This window comes from Ailuropoda melanoleuca, chromosome 10 (genome assembly GCF_002007445.2).
Source record: "Ailuropoda melanoleuca isolate Jingjing chromosome 10, ASM200744v2, whole genome shotgun sequence".
Classification (NCBI taxonomy): Eukaryota; Metazoa; Chordata; class Mammalia; order Carnivora; family Ursidae; genus Ailuropoda; species Ailuropoda melanoleuca.
Genome location: NC_048227.1, coordinates 93750753 through 93771159, shown reverse-complemented (window position 1 = coordinate 93771159; position 20407 = coordinate 93750753). Strand labels below are relative to the sequence as shown.

General features: G+C 38.2%; 1 protein-coding gene across 3 annotated transcripts in view; it reads left to right on the top strand.

Moving 5' to 3' along the window:
* Positions 1 to 20407, top strand: part of LATS1 (large tumor suppressor kinase 1) — a 49707-nt gene that overhangs the window by 22049 nt on the left and 7251 nt on the right. For 2 of the 3 annotated variants that reach the window (XM_011226576.3, XM_034669286.1), the window contains 5 exons: positions 4641 to 4788; positions 11175 to 12685; positions 14697 to 15279; positions 17937 to 18119; positions 18540 to 18646. In XM_011226576.3, the coding sequence (XP_011224878.1) occupies positions 4641 to 4788; positions 11175 to 12685; positions 14697 to 15279; positions 17937 to 18119; positions 18540 to 18646 (2532 nt within the window). Of the gene's footprint in view, positions 1 to 4640; positions 4789 to 11174; positions 12686 to 14696; positions 15280 to 16047; positions 16113 to 17936; positions 18120 to 18539; positions 18647 to 20407 lie in introns of those variants that run through there. The other variant, XR_004628173.1, reaches the window with a different exon arrangement.

Here is a 20407-nt window from a genome sequence, read left to right as displayed (position 1 = left end):
TTTGTGCTTACAAAAATACCTATTTCCTGTTAAAAATGAAAGTGTAAAGAATACAGTGAAAATTACCTTTAGCTCTACTATGTAAAGATAATTACCTTTAAAATTCTTCCATTATTGTTAATATTTTGGTGACCACGTTTTCAGAGATCTCTTGTGGTTAAAATTGAGAAGTATGCACTGTAGTAAAGGATTTGAAAAGGAAAGTTTCAACCAAACTATAGAGAAAAAAGATGAGTCTTTCTGGCATACCCTGTTCATCCATTTGATTAATATTATTTCCTATCATTTTTATGCTAAGTGTTCTAAAAATAATTAGATTTGCACCTGAAAATGTATAGAGAGAAAAGAGGAAAGAACCTGTGATGTTTTCCTGGTTAGTAGTTGGAGGATTAAGGAAATGGCTTAACATGGAGTTTCTCCAGAATACTTTCTTCTTATTGTCTTAGCCAGAAGGCAAAGAAGAAAGGAAGGAATGAATCATGGCACCGGAGTGGCTTAGTCTGTTAAGCATCTGCCTTCAGCTCAGGTCTTGATCCCAGGGTCCTGGGATTGAGCCCTGCCCCCACATCAGGCCCTGCAGGCCCCAAATTGCATGCCCCCCCCCCATAGAGTTACCTGCTCAGTGGAGAATCCGCTTCTCCTTCTGCCCCTCCCCTCCACTCATGCTCTCTCTCTTGCTCTCTCTCAAATAAATAAATGAAATCTTTAAAAAAAAAAAAAAGGAATGAATCATTGCCCTTATTCTTTCCCCGTTATATATTGCTAGGGAAAGAGAGTTTTAAAAAAATCACATGGCTAGAAAGGCCCTTAAGTGGTCATATGTTATGTCAGGCAAGTCACCTCAGTAGATACCTATTTCTGGAGCTCTTACTACGTGTGAACCCTTCGATCAGTATAAGAAAGTCATACCAAACATAGTCTATTCCTTTAAGGAACTTAAAAATTCTTTTTAATGTAGACAGTTTTAAGAAATCTAAAGCATGAGTCAATGCTCTATTCCTTTTTTTATTTTTAAGCATAATTGGCATATAATGTTATATTAGTTTCAGGTATATAACATGTTGATTCCACAGTTCTGTAGACAGCTCTATACATTACACAGTGCTCACCACCGTGTGTGTAGTCACCATCTGTCACCATACAATGTTATTACAATATTATTGAGTATATTCTGTGTGCTGTACTTTCCATCTTCATGACTTACTTATTTTATAACTGGGACTTCGTATGTCTTAATACTCTTTATCTATTTCGTTCATCCCCCAACCCACCTCCCCACTAGCGACCAACAGTTTGTGCTCTGTATTTAAGAGTGGTTTTTTGTTTGTTTGTATGTTCATTTGTTTTGTTTCTTAGATTCCACTTGGAAGTGAAATCATATGATATATTAGTCTTTCTCTGACTAACTTCACTTAGGCCAGTGCCCTATTCTTTATCTGTTGGCAATAATAACAATAATTGCTTTGCATTACAAAGATATGTTAGCTTTATTACAGTCACACATTTCACAATTGTCAGCTTGACATTAATAACCCCTTAAGCAAGGTTGCTTTACTAAAAGCATTTAGACATCTTTCCATTCTTGTTTGTCCAAATAATGAAGTTAGGGTATTATTTGTTCCCACGGTGATAAAAAGAATATGGCAGTTTATTTCTGCTGCCTCCTTGAATCGCTCATTCTGATAGCTTGTCATTATATTGCAGAATTTGTTTAAAATCCTAACTTGGTACTTTAAAATTTTTATCCATGAGCACCTGGGTGACACATTCGGTCAAGTGTCCAACTCTTGGCTTCGGCTCAGGTCATGATCTCAGGGTGGTGAGACCAAGCCCTTGTTGGCTTCTGCGCTGTTGAGTCTGCTTGGGTTTCTCTCTCCCTCTCCCTCTGCCCTTCCCCCCAGCTTTGCTTCTTGCTTTTTCTCTTTCAAATAAATAGATCTTTAAAAAAATTTTTTTCTTTTTTAAGATTTTATTTATTTATTTGACAGAGAGAGAGAGACAGCCAGCGAGAGAGGGAACACAAGCAGCGGGAGTGGGAGAGGAAGAAGCAGGCTTCCAGCGGAGCAGGGAGCCCAATCCAGGGCTCGATCCTAGGACCCTGGGATCATGACCTGAGCCGAAGGCCGACGTTTAACAACTGAGCCACCCAGGCACCCCTAAAAAACTTGAAAAAAATTTTTTTTATCCAGTTTTTACTTCATTATTTTATCGTTTCATAAACCCCGTCTGTTCCTTTAGCTATGTTGGGTTCAAGGCAGTTGCAGTTTTTTGAGAATGTTTCTAGTGGTCTGTAAAATTAAAACCTCAGGTATTTCAAGAGTAGTTTCTTTGTAGGAATAAATCTTAAACAGAATTGATGTGTTCTTGGGGCACATAAATCTACAATCACTGGAGTGTATTTTTCCTGCTAAGCATGGAAAAAAACCATAGTAATGTGGACACGATGTTTTCTTATCACATAAGACTTCTCTTCCAAAGTACTGATTTAAGGGTGCTCTTTTTCACACTGGCACCAACACCCCCACTTACAGAACTTGGTTGATTTTATTAACAGATGCAAAAAACATTTTAACATACAGTAATAATTTTTCAAAAATAAAAGCCAGCATATTAATCACCAGCTGAAATTCTAGTGCATTTAACAAAAATATGGTTCCCACAATATTGATAAAGGATGGTGGATGCCAGTTTTCTTACCAAGTGAGATGACACTGCTGTGTGGTAGTAGCATAAATACAGTTCATTTCGCTTAACCAGTTTTAAAGTTAAGTACTCCCTACTGAATTTTAATTTGGAGTGATTTGAATTATTTTAAATTTGTGCATAAAGTGAGACATATTAATTCCTTTGTATCTCACTGCAAACTTGCAGAAATCTGATTGGCATAAAATGTGGTCCCACTGTACTTTTGTATCAGTTAAGGATTGAGTTTGGTTGCTTTTAACAAAAATCCAAATAATAATGCTTTAAACAAAATAGTGACTCAGTTTATATAGCTAGCATTGGTCCACTCTCTTAAAGATGTCAGAACCTAGGACTCTTATGAATTTCTTGAATGTTCCTTCTTGGTGGCATCATGCTGTAGCACAGATGTCAGATCTGTCATCTAGGAAACAGGATACAGGAAGTACTCGTACCTAAATCGGGAATAGCAACATTTTTCCAGAAACGCTTGCTTTTGTTTCATTGTCAGAATTGTCATATGGTCACTGTAGCTATAAGGAAGAATTCTTCCAACAAAATCAGTAACTTTTTCTAGGAAAGGGAGTCTTTGCCATAACCTCCCCCCTTTTTTTTAAAGGTTTTATTTATTTGAGAGCGGGAGAGAGAGCACGAGCAGAGGGGAGGGACAGAGGAAGTAGTGGAGGGAGAAAGACTCCTCGCTGAGCAAGGAACCTGCCAACGTGGGGGCTCAATCCCAGGACCCTGGGATCATGATCTTAGCCGGACGGAGCTTAACCAACTGAGCCACCTAGGTGCCCCTGCCACAACCTTTTTTTTTTTTTTTTTTTTTTTTTTTTTTTTTGGTTAGTCTCACCCTAGTCATTTCATTAGAAGGATCGTCTGTCAGTAGCCTGTACACCCACTAGTCTTACTATTCCATTCCCATTTTGAAATATTGCTTGCAATACCAGCTCCTCTAAGGCAAGTAAATAGCTGCTTCTTTCTTGAAAAAGCCTATCTGTATGTATTCTGTATGTTAATGTATGATTTATGTTTACATTTAAAGGGCAAGGGGCAGAGCAGGAGGACGACCCACATCTAATCTCCAGGCACTGTGCTTATGTGTTTTTACATGTTTTCTTATTTAGGCCTCACATCAGTTCTGTGAGTGTATTGCAGATGAAGAATTTGAACTCTAAAATGTTAAATAATTTGCCAAAGTTCACACAGTTCTGAAGGGGGGCATGTAAATAAATCTACAGTCACTGGAGTGCATTTTTGCCCCTAAGCATAAAAAACGAAGCATAGTAATGGAACTCAAATTCACTTCTGTTTGATTCCAGACTCTGCTTTTTCATCATACCATGTAGCCTCCTAAAGTCTTCATCACATAATCATATACAGTCTGTGTTTTTCTTACGCCGTTTGTCCTAGATTTATGTCCTTGTAAATAATGTTCTCTGAAAATGTAAGCTCTAAGAGGATAGAAATCAGAATTACATAGCTTTTACTAGTAAACACAGTGACAAAGGTGCTTACTAAAATGTTTTAATGATAGAAAAGAGTGGTTTCCAGTATTTTGACTGATAACCTTTTTAACAATCTGATAGTCTTTGTTTGTATAAGGATGAAATCAAGAATGAGAAATAATCAGTTATGTTGTTAGGACTGTCCCCAGAAGTTAATCCTATAAGAAGACAGTGATATGTTACATAAAGGTGAAAATATTAAAGAAACATTTGAAGAATTGGAGCATTTGTTTTCTTTTTTTACTTTGAGATTATTTGTAGTTTTACAAACAGGACATTAATATTATGGTTTGGGGCCCTGTTCTTCATAATTATGAATTTCTCTAGTGAAGCTCATAGAGCTCATTAGATAGTGTTCTTTCTCTCTTAATTAATTATAAGATTTAAAAAAAATTTTTTTAATAATAAGATTTAAACTTTGTTTCTTTTTTTTAAACTTCATACCAGGATATGGTTATACAAGCTCTTCAGAAAACTAATAACAGAAGTATAGAGGCAGCAATTGAATTCATTAGTAAAATGAGCTACCAAGATCCTCGCCGGGAACAGATGGCCGCAGCAGCTGCCAGACCTATCAATTCCAGCTTGAAACCAGGTGATGAATCAAACATTTTTTTCTCATTTCTTATAGTACTGTTTTAAAATCTTTATCTATGTCAGCTCTTTAGTCTTAGAAAGTGTTAAAAGCATCGCAGTAAGGGAAAGTCTCAAGTCCGGGTAATAGCATGATAGTGTTAAACCAAAGTGAGTTTGAGGATGGAGCCCTTAAAGTTTCATAAGTAATTCTGATAAGCAGCCTCCCAGGTTGAAAAGTACTTGTTTGGTTATACTGAAGCTGAAATATTTCTTTTTTACCACAGATACCATATTCAAACTATTTTTTTCTTTTTATAATTTTGTTTTATTATAAGAGTGAAAGATGTTCACCACAGAATATTTAGAAAGTAAATAAGGAAAAAAAAGACACCACTATTAATACCTATGAGATTTTGGTGTGTTTTGTTTCTTAGTCTTTTTTCCTGCGGAAAACCTGAGTGGGTTTTGACCTAATCAAGAACATCAGAGAAAACCTCCCTGTGAAACTAATAGTAGAGCTGATAGCTGAAGAAAGACTAAGGTTAATGGGAAGGGTTTGGTGAGGAAGGGTGTCCCTATGTAGGGCCTGTTTGGCAGGTTTTGATGCTACACTGGAAGAACTGAAAGTGGCCAGGGCACTGAAAACAAGAGTATGCAATAGGACTGGAGAAATACATAGGGCCTGACTATGCAGGACTGTCTGTTGATCTTATCCTAAGAGCAGCAGGAAGTTAGGGAAACTTCAAGCAGGGTAATGATATGATTAGATTTGTGTTTTAAAAAGATGGCTGCAGTGGATAAGAATGGATTGGGGGTTGGGTATTGGGATAGACTGGATAAGAGATATGGTAGTTCCCAAGAAACAAAGGTTATTAAGACTGGAAGAGGGTAGTAGAGAAAAGTGAATGAATTAAGAGAGATGAGAGGGGCAAAGTTGACAAGGACATGGTGATAGATTACTTACGAGGGGTGATAATGGAGAGGAATGACTCTTAGGCTTCTGGTGCAAAAAAATAGATGCAGTATGGCGATACCCCACTTTTTAAAAGCAAATGCTAAGAGAGAACAGGGGTTGGTGGAAAAAGATCATAAGGCTGGTTTTTGACATCAAGTTGAGTTAGGTTCATGGAGTTATCCAAGTGAAGATGTCATCTAGGGAGCTGGATATATATATATATATATATACAATTAGCCCTGTATATGAAATAGGTCGCTAAGGGAGATAATGTAGACAATAATGACAAGATGTTCTAGAACCAAGCCTATTAATCAGTAGCTGTCAGGAGAGGATAAGCCTGCAAAGACAGAAGAATTAACTGAAGAGGAAGGAAAAAAACCAACAGTGTCTTGAAAGAAAAAGGGTGTATTTTATAAAATATTAATCTGTAATGAATTGAAAATTTAAAAAGTAAAAGATCTTCACCAGGTAAGAAGCATACTCTTGCTAATGTCCTCACTCAACCCTCATAGAAAAACTTCTCAAAGTGTTGTTTATACATGAATTCTTGATCTCACATCCATTTATTCCTTAGCCCACTCCAACCTGAATTATGTTCCCATGACTGAACAAAAACAAGTTACCCCATGTATTATGGGCTGAATTGAGTTCTCCCTCCACCAAATTCAGGAAGTCCTAATTCTAGTACCTCAGAATTTGACTGTATTTGTAGACAGGGTCTTTAAGAAGGCAGTTAAGGTTAAAGAAGGTCATTTAGGGTGGCCCCTAATTTTATAAAATACAATAACGATGAATTATTCCAAAATTTAAATTTAAAATGACATTGGGGCTCCTGGGTGGCTCAGTCGTTAAGCATCTGCCTTTGGCTCAGGGCGTGATCCCAGAATGCTGGGATCGAGCCCTGCATTGGGCTCCCTCCTCTGCTGGGAGCCTGCTTCGTCCTCTCCCACTCCCCCTGCTTGTGTTCCCTCTCTCACTGGCTGTGTCTCTCTCTGTCAAATAAATAAAATCTTTAAAAAAATAAAAAATAAATAAATTTAAAATGACATATATAAGTCCACATATTTTATTATTATATTTAACAGACATAAAATTTCACTGTTAGATTTCTATGAAAGTTTCTAAGTTTTTGTTCTCCACTTCCATACTTATAGTGGACTAGTAGCAACATTTTGAGGTTGTGCTCTGTATGAGAATGAAGGGAGAGCCTTGTGCTTTTGTTTTAATAGTAAAGACTTAAGGCATGTTTAAAAGATAATTGTGAAACTCCAGTTAAGAGAAAGAAATTAAATATTCTAGAGAAAAGGATCAAGTAAGGTTCCTAAGAAGCCAGGAAAAGGAAGAATCCAAAGCATAGGATGAGAGATTATTAGCCTTATAGAGGAAGAGGAATCGGAATCAACCATTTTGCTCTAATAGGAACAAACAGGCCTAGGTTATGTGGGGAAGATAAAGGGAGTTCCTTTTTGAGGCTGAAAGGAAAAAAAAAAAAAAAACTGAAGGTTTTCTCTGAAGTGTAAAATCAGGTCTTCTGCTCAGAGTGGTGTGTGAGGAATGGGACAGGCAATTTGAGGAGACCCAGGATTAGAGAGAGTGTTAGTGGAGACCAGAAGAAACAGTAGGATTTCCTGGCAGTGCTAAAGCCATTTAATGATGCTGGTCATTGAATTTATGGTGGAATCCATTTATACTTTACATCACCTTTTCTAGCAGGAATGAAAAAAAGTAGGTAGCTGCTATCATCTATGACTAGAGTTCTACTAAACAAGTACAAAATAAGATAGATCAAGGGAGGACAGAATATTGCTGAAAGCGTGATTTAAATCCTTAATCAGGGGGGTGGGGGAATGGGATAGACTGCTGATGGGTAGTAAGGAGGGCATGTATTGCATGGTGCAGTGGGTGTTATACACAACTAATGAATCATCGAACTTTACATCAGAAACCAGGGATGTACTGTATGGTGACTAACATAATATAATAAAAAAACATTAAAATATTAAAAAAAAATAAATCCTTAATCAGGGCATATTCCTCCTCTGCTGTTAGGGGCTTTTCTTTTTGGGTTTTTTTTTTTTTTTTTTAAGATTTTATTTATTTGACAGAGAGCGAGAGGGAATACAAGCAGGGGGAGTGGAAAAGGGAGAAGCAGGCTTCTTGCTGAGCAGGGAGCCCGATGTGGGGCTCAATCCCAGGACCCTGGGATCATGACCTGAGCTTAAGGCAGACCCTTAACGACAGCCACCCAGGTGCCCCGGTTAGTGGCTTTTCATTCCTTCCAGACTCCTCTTGATGGCTTTGCTGCAGTCACATTTCCTCCAGTACCCCACTTCCCCACATTTACTGCTCTCCACCCATACTGAATTTCTTTTTGTTCTTGGAAAATACCAAGCTCCCACCTCAGGAGCTTAGATCATATGTCTTAGATCATATGTCATCTCCTTGGTCTTAGATCATATGTCATCTCCTTGGTGGAGCCTTTTCTGACTACTGAATCTCATCCCTTTTATCTTCCTGTTACTTTCTACCATTTAACACCATTTATGGTTCCTCCATAGGATTTATCATACCCAGATGTTACCTTGTTTATTTTTTATTTATTACCTTGTTGTCAGTCTTCTCCCCCAAGAATGGAGGTTCTCTGGGGCCACAGGTATTTGTTCACCACTGTACTTGGGTTGCATAGATGCTCAATAAAAATTGAATGAATGAATGAATGAATGAATGAGGAGAGGAGAAAAGGAATGCAGAGGGGAGAAAGAAGTAGTGGACCATGGGTTTAGATTAGCTGAACTGTCACATAAAGAAAGTGGACGATTAATGAAGTAGGGATATGGAGGTCTTGGTGAGGTTGAAAAATGCTTGTAGTGGTAGTTAAACATGAAAGGAGGGTTGTAGTCCAAGTGTATAAACCTTAAAGAAATTATTTTGAAAAAAGCAGATATGGGTAATATCAAAATTAGAAATATGATTTTAGGAGTGATATTGCAGGTCAAGGGGAAGAGGTCAAGAAACTGAGAGGTGAGGATGATGGATGATTTGTCCATGGGGATGTTGAAGTTATAGAATGTAGGCAGGGCTTAGGGTAGACTGAATGACAAAACTATGAGTGAATGAGGGCGAAGCAAATAAGAGTTCATTAAATGAGAGGAATGAATGTGGCCTCCCAAATAGAATGAGTATCCAAAGAGCTGGCTTTTTACGAAAGAGTATGAAGGAATAATAAGAGGTAGAATCCCACCTTTAGCCCAGTTTATTATTATTTTTTAATTAATTAATTAATTAATTTGGAAAGGGAGAGAGAGGGGAAGGTGGGAGGGGCAGACGGGGAGAGAGAGAATTTCAAGCAGGCTCTGTGCCAGGCGCAGAGCCCAATATGGGGCTCGATCTCACAACCCTGAGATCATGACCTGAGCTGAAATCACAGTCGGATGCTTAACTGACTGCGCCACCCAGGGGCCCCTAGCCCAGTTTATTTTTAAAGAAAACCTTAATTGCGAAGGGCTGAAAAGAAAGTAATGTCAGCAGGAGATAACCAGCTTTAAGGAGTTGGTGGGAAAGCCTGGAGCAGACGTTGGTGATATAGGAGCATTTGTTGGTTATAGAACAGAGCATGTCTGAGGGGGCAACAGTGGGAGGGTTTGGGAAGTGGGAGAACATGGAGAGGTTTGTGAAAGGTGCAGAACAGAGATGGCAGTATGCTCTAGGCTGGTGGAGACTTAAAATTTAACTGGTAAGAAGCTGGGTGAGTGAATACTTGTTGTATTTAGCCCTAGCTGACTATCTGAGGAAGGTGAAACAGCTTGGTGGCCAGAGGACTTGCCTAGGTTGCCTGGAGTGATGACTTTTCTTGAAGTCATAGGCCCAGCATGCTGCCCAGCCTCGATGAAACAGTGTTAAACTGTACATTCTGAATATTTAACTGTGTTTCCTCATATGTGTTTTGTTTTGAATGTTGCTAAGTGTTTCATGTTTTATGTATTTACATCTGTAAATCTTTACTGTATATTCTCTCTCTGGAGTATATTATTTATATGTATTGCATTTTATACAAATTTGTTTTATGTATTTTTTTTTAAAGATTTTATTTACTTATTTGAGAGAGAGGGAGAGCAGGGAGCACACACAAATCATGGGGAGGGGCAGAGGAAGAGGGAGAAGCAGACTCAACACTGAGTAGGAAGCCCAACGTGAGGCTCAATCCCAGGACCCTGGGATCATGACTCAAGCCACAGGCAGACACTTAACCAGCTGAGCCACCTAGGTGCTCCTCTTTTATGTATTTTTAAATGTGTTAAAGACCTTTTTTCAAGTGGTCAGACTATTTTAAATACTTCGATTTTTGGGGGGGGTATCATTTATTTTCTTTCCTATTTAATTTATTCAGAAATTCCAGTAAAGTTTCTCTTTATATCTATACGCTATCTAAATCTATATGTTATTTAGTGTTCAGCTAATTATCTCCTGGTGTCTTTGAAATATATTTAAAAGTAGTAGTTGTATCAAAATTACAAATGGACACATCCTTTGGCTCAATAATGCCACTTCTGATAATTTATCTACTTAACTTTTATATATGAAATGAATTCTGGGGGTGCCTGGGTGGCTCAGTTGGTTAAGTGTCTGCCTTCGGCTCAGGTCATGATCTCAGGGTCCTGGGATTGAGCCCCATGTCGGGCTCCCTCCTCAGTGGGGAGTCTGCTTCTCCCTTTGCCTCTGTCCCTTCTCCTTGCTCGTGTTCTCTCTCTCCCAAATAAATAAAATCTTTCTTTAAGAAAAATGGTATCTATACAAAATTTTTCATTGCTTTTTTTTTTCTATAGCAAAAAATTAGAAACAACCTTAATATTCTTCAGTAGGGAAACTGATTAAATTTGGGTATATCTAGGTGCCTTAGTGGCTCAGTCGGTTAAGTGGCTGACTTTTGATCTCAACTCAGGTCTTGATCTCAGGGTCATGAGTTCAGGCCCCACATGGGGCTCCATGCTGGGTGTGAAGCCTACTTTAAAAAAAATTAAATTTGGGTACATCATACAGTGGAAAACTGTGGTAACACTTTTTGAAAGTAAGCAAACACTTTATATACTGATACAGAACCTTCAATATTTTAATGAAAAGAGACAGTAGTCTACATAGGAGGTATACTATTGACTTGCATATCCCTAAAATATCTTACTGATGACATTGGTTACCTTCAAGAAAGGAAGTTGGGTGGCTAAGGGACAGAGGTGGGTATATCTTTGTACTATCGAATTCTGAGTTATGAGAATGTATTACCTAGTCAAGTAAAAATTTGAAAGATAACATAAAACCACTTAACTGAAATTTGATTTTTATAATTCTCTGAAAGAGAATTACCATTTTAGCTATGTCAGGATTCCAAGGTAATTTTTTCAAAAGTAAGAGGTTAAAAACATATGTTTTTTTTCTCTGTTTTATGACAATAGGGAGTGTGCAACAATCAGTTAACCGCAAACAAAGCTGGAAAGGTTCCAAAGAATCCTTAGTTCCTCAGAGACATGGCCCACCACTAGGAGAAAGTGTGGCCTATCGTTCTGAAAGTCCCAACTCGCAGACAGATGTAGGAAGACCTTTGTCAGGCTCTGGTATAACAGCTTTTGCTCAAGCTCACCCCAACAATGGACAAAGAGTGAACCCCCCACCACCTCCTCAAGTACGGAGTGTCACTCCTCCACCACCTCCCAGAGGCCAGACTCCTCCTCCAAGAGGTACAACTCCACCTCCCCCCTCATGGGAACCAAACTCTCAAACAAAACGCTATTCCGGGAACATGGAATATGTAATCTCTAGAATCTCTCCTGTCCCACCTGGAGCCTGGCAGGAGAGCTATCCTCCACCACCTCTGAACACGTCCCCAATGAATCCTCCTAATCAGGGACAGAGAGGCATTAGTTCTGTTCCTGTTGGCAGACAACCAATCATCATGCAGAGTTCCAACAAATTTAACTTTCCACCAGGAAGACCTGGAATTCAGAATGGTAGTGGTCAAACTGATTTTATGATACACCAAAATGTTCCTGCTGGCACTGTGAATCGGCAGCCACCCCCTCCATATCCTCTGACCCCAACTAATGGACAAAGCTCTTCTGCTTTACAAACAGGGGGATCTGCTGCTCCTTCATCATATGCAAATGGAAATATTCCCCAATCTATGATGGTGCCGAATAGAAACAGTCATAACATGGAACTTTATAACATGAATGCACCTGGACTGCAAACAACTTGGCCTCAGTCATCTTCTGCTCCAGCCCAGTCATCCCCAAGCAGTGGGCATGAAATCCCCACATGGCAACCTAACATACCAGTGAGGTCAAATTCCTTTAATAATCCATTAGGAAATAGAACAAGTCATTCTGCTAATTCTCAGCCTTCAGCTACAACAGTCACTGCTATTACACCAGCTCCTATTCAACAGCCTGTGAAAAGTATGCGCGTGTTAAAACCAGAGCTACAGACTGCGTTAGCACCTACACACCCTTCTTGGATACCGCAGCCAATTCAAACGGTTCAGGCTAGTCCTTTTTCTGAGGGTACCACTTCAAATATGACCGTTATGCCTCCTGTTGCTGAAGCTCCAAACTATCAAGGTCCACCTCCACCTTATCCAAAACATCTGCTACACCAGAACCCGTCTGTGCCTCCGTACGAGTCAGTCAGCAAATCTGGCAAAGAGGATCAGGCGAGCATGCCCAAGGAAGATGAGAGTGAGAAAAGTTATGAAAATGTTGATAGTGGGGATAAAGAAAAGAAACAGATTACCACCTCACCTATCACTGTTAGGAAAAACAAGAAAGATGAAGAACGAAGGGAATCTCGTATTCAAAGTTACTCTCCTCAGGCATTTAAATTCTTTATGGAGCAACATGTAGAAAATGTACTCAAATCTCACCAGCAACGTCTACATCGTAAAAAACAATTAGAGAATGAAATGATGCGGGTAAAACCTTTTAAAATGCCCATTTTTATGCTTGGTCATCTATTTGCTTATTCTTTATTTTAAAATATGGGTCCAGTATTTTTCCTTCTTTTAATAGCTAAATACATTACCAGTTACTTAAAAGTCAGTAAATTAAAGTACTTTTGATTATGCCATTTTATTTTAGTATTTCAAGATTTACTCAGAATTTTGTGGAATAAGGTTCTAATAAATTAAGAAAAGTATAATTTATAGTGTGCTGTTTAGATGTACGTAATCCCTTTATATGGAAATTGGAGCAAGGCTTATTTTCTAGGTTTTACACATTATCTTACAACATTTTAAAATAAGCTAGAAATACCTGGGTCCCATCTCTTGCTACACTTAGAAACATCTGTTTTTACTTATAGTAGTTTTGGGGCTTTATTCAGCAGGTTTATTCATTTGGTTGGTCTCATTTGAAAGTGTCAAAGACCTGTCCCTTCAGTTATTTCCTCTTCTATTTCATTTTTATAATGTACTGGAAAATGTGCTGAAATTTTTAAACGATTGAAAGGGAGACCAGAATTAGTGCTAACTCATTTTAGATGAACCTGTGTTGTGATTCCATATATATATCTTCATTAGAGATTACAGTAGTATCATCATTGTTAATATTTTTGTCACACGTTTACAGTTCAAAGGTTGACTCCCAATCTTACATCTATCACTCAGAATCCAGGAGGCTTAAATTTGCGATAAAACTTGTTCCATAACTTGAGAGCCATTCTTTTAAGATAATATTTCTAAATTTGATTTCACGGTTATGTTATTCCTGTTATAAATTGAACTTTCTTAGATGAGAAATACCATGATAATCTGTATGACTTATCTGTATTTTAGCTCTTAGGATTTCTTACTAAAGTCTTTCTGTATGTATTTTCTTAGTTTATTTTTCCTTTTTCCTCTTCACTTTCACTAATAGCTGATTTAAACTTTTATGGTGTTGGAAGCTTTGCTGACTTCTGTAGCCTCCATTACTGTGTAGGCAAGTAAGATTTTAAGAGAAACAGTTCTAAGTCTGGCATGCCACCCTTCTTAAAAGATTTTGCATGCAAATGCGCATCCTAACAGAAGCATGAGGTTGCTATATTCTAATTAGGCTTGCATTTCTAGAATTAGACTGTACTTCTTTAATTCCTTTTCTGTTTAAATCCTTAAATTAGTTCTTTATTGAACTAGCCAAAAATAAACTTCCTTCTAAATCCAGGTAGTCCATGTCTACTCAGAAGTTGGCTTTTTTTAATCTGTGTTTTGCTATCTTCATAGGTCACACTGACTATTTGAAATGTTCCAAAATGTCTAAAAGATACCTTATAATCAAAAAAGTTGTCCCTTTTAAGTAAGGTAGGAGAAAGCCTTTGCATTTTGCATTAGTGGTGGCTGTGAGTCCTACCCTTATTCTAATGCCTGAGAAAAATAAAAGAAAGATGAAAGATGGACTATTAATGAGTGATTAGGTTAGAGAAGACGTTCTTTTGTTCTTAATACATCAGTTTTTTAGAATAAATGAATCTGGACGGGATGAGGGTTTTGTTTTTTTTTTTTCCATGAAAGGTAAAATAGGAAGAATATTTTAATCCTAGGCATTCCTCAAGAGAAGCATATACTGAAGGCAATTTAATCACATAATTTGGGGTGAATATGCATGAAGAGATAGATGAGGATGCATGTTAACAGATGTTTGGTTATTGCACATTGGGAACTTTTTGGGGGGTGCATTAGAAAGCAGTTGAAGGCTGACCATTGGTATTGTCTTCTTGCTCTCCACAGCAGAATCTGCATATATACTCACCTTTGTATATCCTGTTAACTATCCCTTAAGCTGCACTTTTGATAATTAATTTTCTCTGAAGTATTTTCTAGATTTCTAACATGCTTTATTAAAAATTATTATGCATTTAACCTTATATGCCTGAATTTTTTCCAAACTATTTTTTAATATTTGGTATAGAAGATAATTCCTCATTTAACCTTTAGTTTATTTGCCTAGGTTGGATTATCTCAAGACGCGCAGGATCAAATGAGAAAGATGCTTTGCCAAAAAGAGTCTAATTACATCCGTCTTAAGAGGGCTAAAATGGACAAGTCTATGTTTGTGAAGATAAAGACACTAGGAATAGGAGCATTTGGTGAAGTCTGTCTAGCAAGAAAAGTAGATACTAAGGCTTTGTATGCAACAAAAACTCTTCGAAAGAAAGATGTTCTGCTTCGAAATCAAGTTGCTCATGTGAAAGCAGAGAGGGATATCCTGGCCGAAGCTGACAATGAATGGGTAGTTCGTCTATATTATTCATTCCAAGATAAGGACAATTTATACTTTGTAATGGACTATATTCCTGGGGGTGATATGATGAGCCTGTTAATTAGAATGGGCATCTTTCCAGAAAATCTGGCACGATTCTACATAGCAGAACTTACCTGTGCAGTCGAAAGTGTTCATAAAATGGGTTTTATTCATAGAGATATTAAACCTGATAATATTTTGATTGATCGTGATGGTCATATTAAATTGACTGACTTCGGCCTCTGCACTGGCTTCAGATGGACACATGATTCTAAGTACTATCAGAGTGGTGAGTAAAATAATAAAATTTGTACATATTAATATGATTTATTAATGCAATAAGATATAAAATGGTATTATCACTGGGTGAAAGCCAGAAGTCCTGGTTTCAAGTCTTGACTGTCAGATAAATGTGAGTGAAATGTTTAGATGCCTAGACTTATAAAATGAAAGAATGTTTTAGATTCAGTTATTTCTAAATATTATTAATATTTTTGAGTTAATCTCTTTACATTTTGTTTATTTGAAATATGTCAGACAAATAACATTTTAAAAATAATTTTTTGAAATGAAGCCCCATACCTGCCATTCAGCTTAAGAACCAGATTATTAGTACTTTTGAAGCCCCTAAACGATTGCTTCCCCTTTTCTCCTCCACAGAGGTAACCATTATTTCAGAATTCTGTGATCAGTTCTTTACTTTTCTCTATACTTTTTTCACATATGTCTGTAACCCTGAACAATGGTATTTCATTTTGTCTATTCTTGTATCTTTATTTATATGTAATCATTCTATATGTATTCTTCTATGTTCACTTCTTTAATATGTTTGAGGTTGATATGTGTTACTGCATATGACATCTATTTTCACTACTATTTAGGATTCCATTGTATCACTGTTACACAACTTATTTAAATTTAAACACTTTATACACACAATATCACTATGAGTCCGGATAAAGAAACTGAGGCTTATTTAGATGAAGTAACTTGCCCAAGGTCAGACGGAAAAGAAGTATAAGGGCTAGGCTTTGAACCCAGGTTTGTCTGATTACAGGGCCCATGTTATTTCTACTACACCACACTGCCTCACCAAGATCCCTTCAAAGCGCTAATGGAAGTGTAAGTCGATCTAACCATTCTTGAATACTTATTATGACTAGGTTCTTTGCGTGTATTTTAACTTAAGGGTCACAGCAATCTTCTGAGGTAAGTCTTATTATAATGCCTTCTGTGCTTAAGTGAACACAGTAAATTGACATTAAATGGATAGAACTGAGGAACCTGAACCTATCTGCCCAGATTCACCTGAATTACTTGGGGTTCTTCTTAAAAATATGAATCTTAGGCTTTATTCCAGTCTTCTGATTGAAAATATTCACTGGAGGGGAGAAATTGTATTTTTTTTTTAAGTTTGCTTTTTATTTATGTATTTTTAAGTAGGCTTTATACCCCACATGGGGCTTGAACTCACGACCTTGTTTAAGAGTTGTATGCTCTACCAACTGAGCCAGCCAGGTGCCCCACGAAATTGTGTTTTAATCAAACATCCCCGATGATTATTATGTCAGGTTAATTTCAGATGTATTTTTCTAGGTGACTTCATCCAGCCATGGCTTTAAATGCCTTCTCATATCAGTGACTTCCACATTTCACTTCAGAAATGTCCTCTCCCTTTAATGTGTGTATGTGTGTAGGTTTATTTATTTATTTTTTTTAAAGATTATTTATTTTAGAGAGCGCACAAGCCAGGGGAGGGGCACAGGGCAGAAACTCCAGCAGACCCCGTGCTAAGCACGGAGCTCAATGCAGGGCTCGATCCCAGGACCCTGAGATCATGACCTAAGCTGAAACCAAAAGTCAGATGCTCAACTGACCAAGCCACCCAGGCACCTCATGTGTGTTTCTAATAGGCCTTTCAAACTTAACATTACCAATAAACAACTCTTAATTTCTCCCCCTCCAGTCTTCCACATTTCAGTATATTGCACTACCACTACCCACTTAGTTATCCTTGATTCTTTTTCTTCCACATCCTCCACATCCAATCCATCAATAAATCCTGCTTATTCCACCTCTGAAAATACCCTGGATCTGTTCACTTTTCTCTGTCTCCACTGTTACCATCATAGTCCAGGCTTAACTGCAGTAGCCTCTGGATTGGTTTCTCCTCACGCTTGTGCTCCCTGTAACCTATTCTCTACACAGCGTTAGTGTTTTCTTTTTTAAACATAAATCAGATCTTGTCATTCTCTTCTTTCAAACTCTAATATCTTCCCACATTCTCTCCTTTGCTGATCGCACTGGTCTTCTCTCTCTTACTGTTTCTGTGTAGAATGCCTTGCCCTGGTTTTCAAAGGTTGAGTCTTTCTTGTTTTTTTTTTTTTTTTTTTTACAAATGTTACCTCAGTTAGTCTTCCTGAGCCACCCTGGTATATTTGTCACATCACCCCATGTTGATTCTCTGAGTGGGATGTATCATTCTGTTTCTTATATATGTATCTGTTACGTTCGTTGCATACAGAGAAGCTACCTGAGAGAACCTTGTCTTTCTTATTTATCATTATCATTTGTTGAGTGAATGAAACACTGATCTAAGTTATTTGAAACTTTGTTCAGATTAGTAATGGGGAGCAGTCAGAATAACAGATTCCTGATCCTGCCTACTCATGACTTTCATTATCATCATTTAACATTGAGTAAATTACTGAATAATTGATAGGATAAGTCCTAATTTTTCTTAGTGTAAAGCCTGTCCTATTGATATCTCAGAGCACAGGCTCTAGTCAGTAATAAACACCATCAGTGATATGGCATACGTTGTGTCTTAGTTTGTCACAAGAAAAGAGTATTGATAACTCTAAACCGTGATGTTAAAAGATTAAACAGGCTTTAGGTACACTCTTGTTCTTGATGCTTTTATTTACGTACCTATTTACTACACAGGTGATCATCCACGGCAAGACAGTATGGATTTCAGTAATGAATGGGGTGACCCCTCTAACTGTCGATGTGGAGATAGATTGAAGCCACTAGAGCGGAGAGCTGCACGCCAGCACCAGCGATGTCTTGCACATTCGTTGGTTGGGACTCCCAATTACATTGCACCTGAAGTATTGTTACGAACAGGTAAAGCATTAGTTTCATAACATCTTTTTTTTCCTTAAAGATTTTATTTATTTATTTGACAGAGATAGAGACAGCCAGTGAGAGAGGGAACACAAGCAGGGGGAGTGGGAGAGGAAGAAGCAGGCTCCCAGTGGAGGAGCCTGATGTGGGGCTCGATCCCAGAACGCCGGGATCACGCCCTGAGCCAAAGGCAGATGCTTAACCGCTGTGCCACCCAGGCGCCCCTAGTTTCATAACATCTTGATAGTCTTTTAGACCAGCTGAAACTTAAATTAATTAGCATGTGGCTTATTTTTCAGGTTTATAATAAAAATATCAACTTCTACAGCATAAGTCGGTGATTTAATATTAATTTTGATTGTATTCTGAGCACTGTTTTAAAGGTTTATGAATAACTGTAACTTTGGTATCTTATTTTAGGCTATACACAGTTATGTGATTGGTGGAGTGTTGGTGTAATTCTTTTTGAAATGTTGGTGGGACAGCCTCCTTTCTTGGCACAAACACCGTTAGAAACACAAATGAAGGTAAGATATAGATCTACCAAAGAATTGTCACGAAGTCCCTATATCACAGACCTTTAGCAGTCCTTTACTTAGAGCATCTTAATCTGGAATTTAAGAATGAACTTGTGAGAGGGCTGCTGGTTGGCTCAGTTGATAGAGCTGTGACTTAATCTTGGGGTCATGAGTTCGTGAGTTTGAGCCCCCGTTGGGGATAGAGTTCATTAAAAAAAAAGAAATGAACTTGTAAGGTTATAGGAAGCCACTAAAATGCCACAGGTGAACTCTACTCTGCATCGTCCCACTGTTGTCATACTGTTATATCCCCCCTCACTCATTCTCATGGAAGTCTTTAGTACTATTTGCAGATTTATTCTAATTTATTTTTTGTCTCTTTCTGGCTCCTGGCTTTGTTTTCTTCCATTGCACATTCTATCCCCAAACTACAAAGTATGTATCTCCACTTGTAATTACATCTGGCACTTAAATGAGAAGTTGCCCTCAATTTGGACCATAAACAGCCCCATTAAAAACCCTGTAGTGGTTCCCATGTCCACGAAGTAAAATCCAAATTTGCCCTCTTTTCCTTTGTCCTTACCATTCCCTCTGTCTGGAATATCCTCCTTCTTTCTTTCCCATCTTTCACAACCCTCCCCACTTTCTTAAACCTGGCTAATTCCTAAACTAACTCATTCTTAATCATTCTTTGAGTATCTTAGTTATCTCTTCTATGATGCTTCCCCCTAAGTTGTAACTACTTCTTTCATTGCATTTAATATATTGTATTTAAAACTTCTGAGGCACCTGAGTGGCTCAGTTGGTCCAACTCCTCACTCTTCAAGTGTCCAGCTCTTGAATCAGCTCAGGTCTTGATCTCAGGGTTGTGGGTTTGAGCCCACATGGGGCTCACGCTGGGTGTGGAGCCTACTTAAAAATAAAATAAGGTAAAATAAAAATAACCTCCTTTAGATTTTTTTCTTTTTCTTTTTTAAAGATTTATTTATTTTTAAGATTTTATTTCAGAGAGAGCATGCGCGGGGTGGCGGGGAGGGGAAGAGGGAGAGAAAGAAGCGACTCCCTGATAAGCAAGGAAGCCCAATGTGGGGCTCCATCCCAGGACCCTGGGATCATGACCTGAGCCAAATGCAGATGCCTGCCCAACTGAACCACCCAGGTGTCCCTATTTATTTATTTGAAAGAGAGAGCGCACGTGCGCACAAGCAAGGGGAGGGGCAGAGGGAGAGAAAGAGAGGGGGCGAGAGAAACCCAAGCAGACTCCATGCTGAGCCTGGAGCCCAGCACAGGGCTCAATTCCAGGACCTTGAGATCATGACCTGAGCCAAAATCAAGAGTTGGTCACCTAACCAGCTGAGCCACCAGGCACCCCTAGATTTTTTTTAATATAGGTCTATTGGTAATGCATTCCCTCAGGTTTAGTTCAGATTAGTTTGTCTGAAAGTATCTTTATTTCACCTTCATTTTAATATATGTATATATGGAAGTATATGAATATATATATAAATATATATATATATACATATATAAAAATGTGTGTGTCTTTGTGAAAAATTGAATGCTTTCTCCTTAAAATCAAGAACAAGGATGAGGGGGCACCTGGGTGGCACAGCGGTTAAGCGCCTGCCTTCGGCTCAGGGCGTGATCCTGGTGTTATGGGATCGAGCCCCACGTCAGGCTCTTCTGCTATGAGCCTGCTTCTTCCTCTCCCACTCCCCCTGCTTGTGTTCCCTCTCTCGCTGGCTGTCTCTATCTCTGTCAAATAAATAT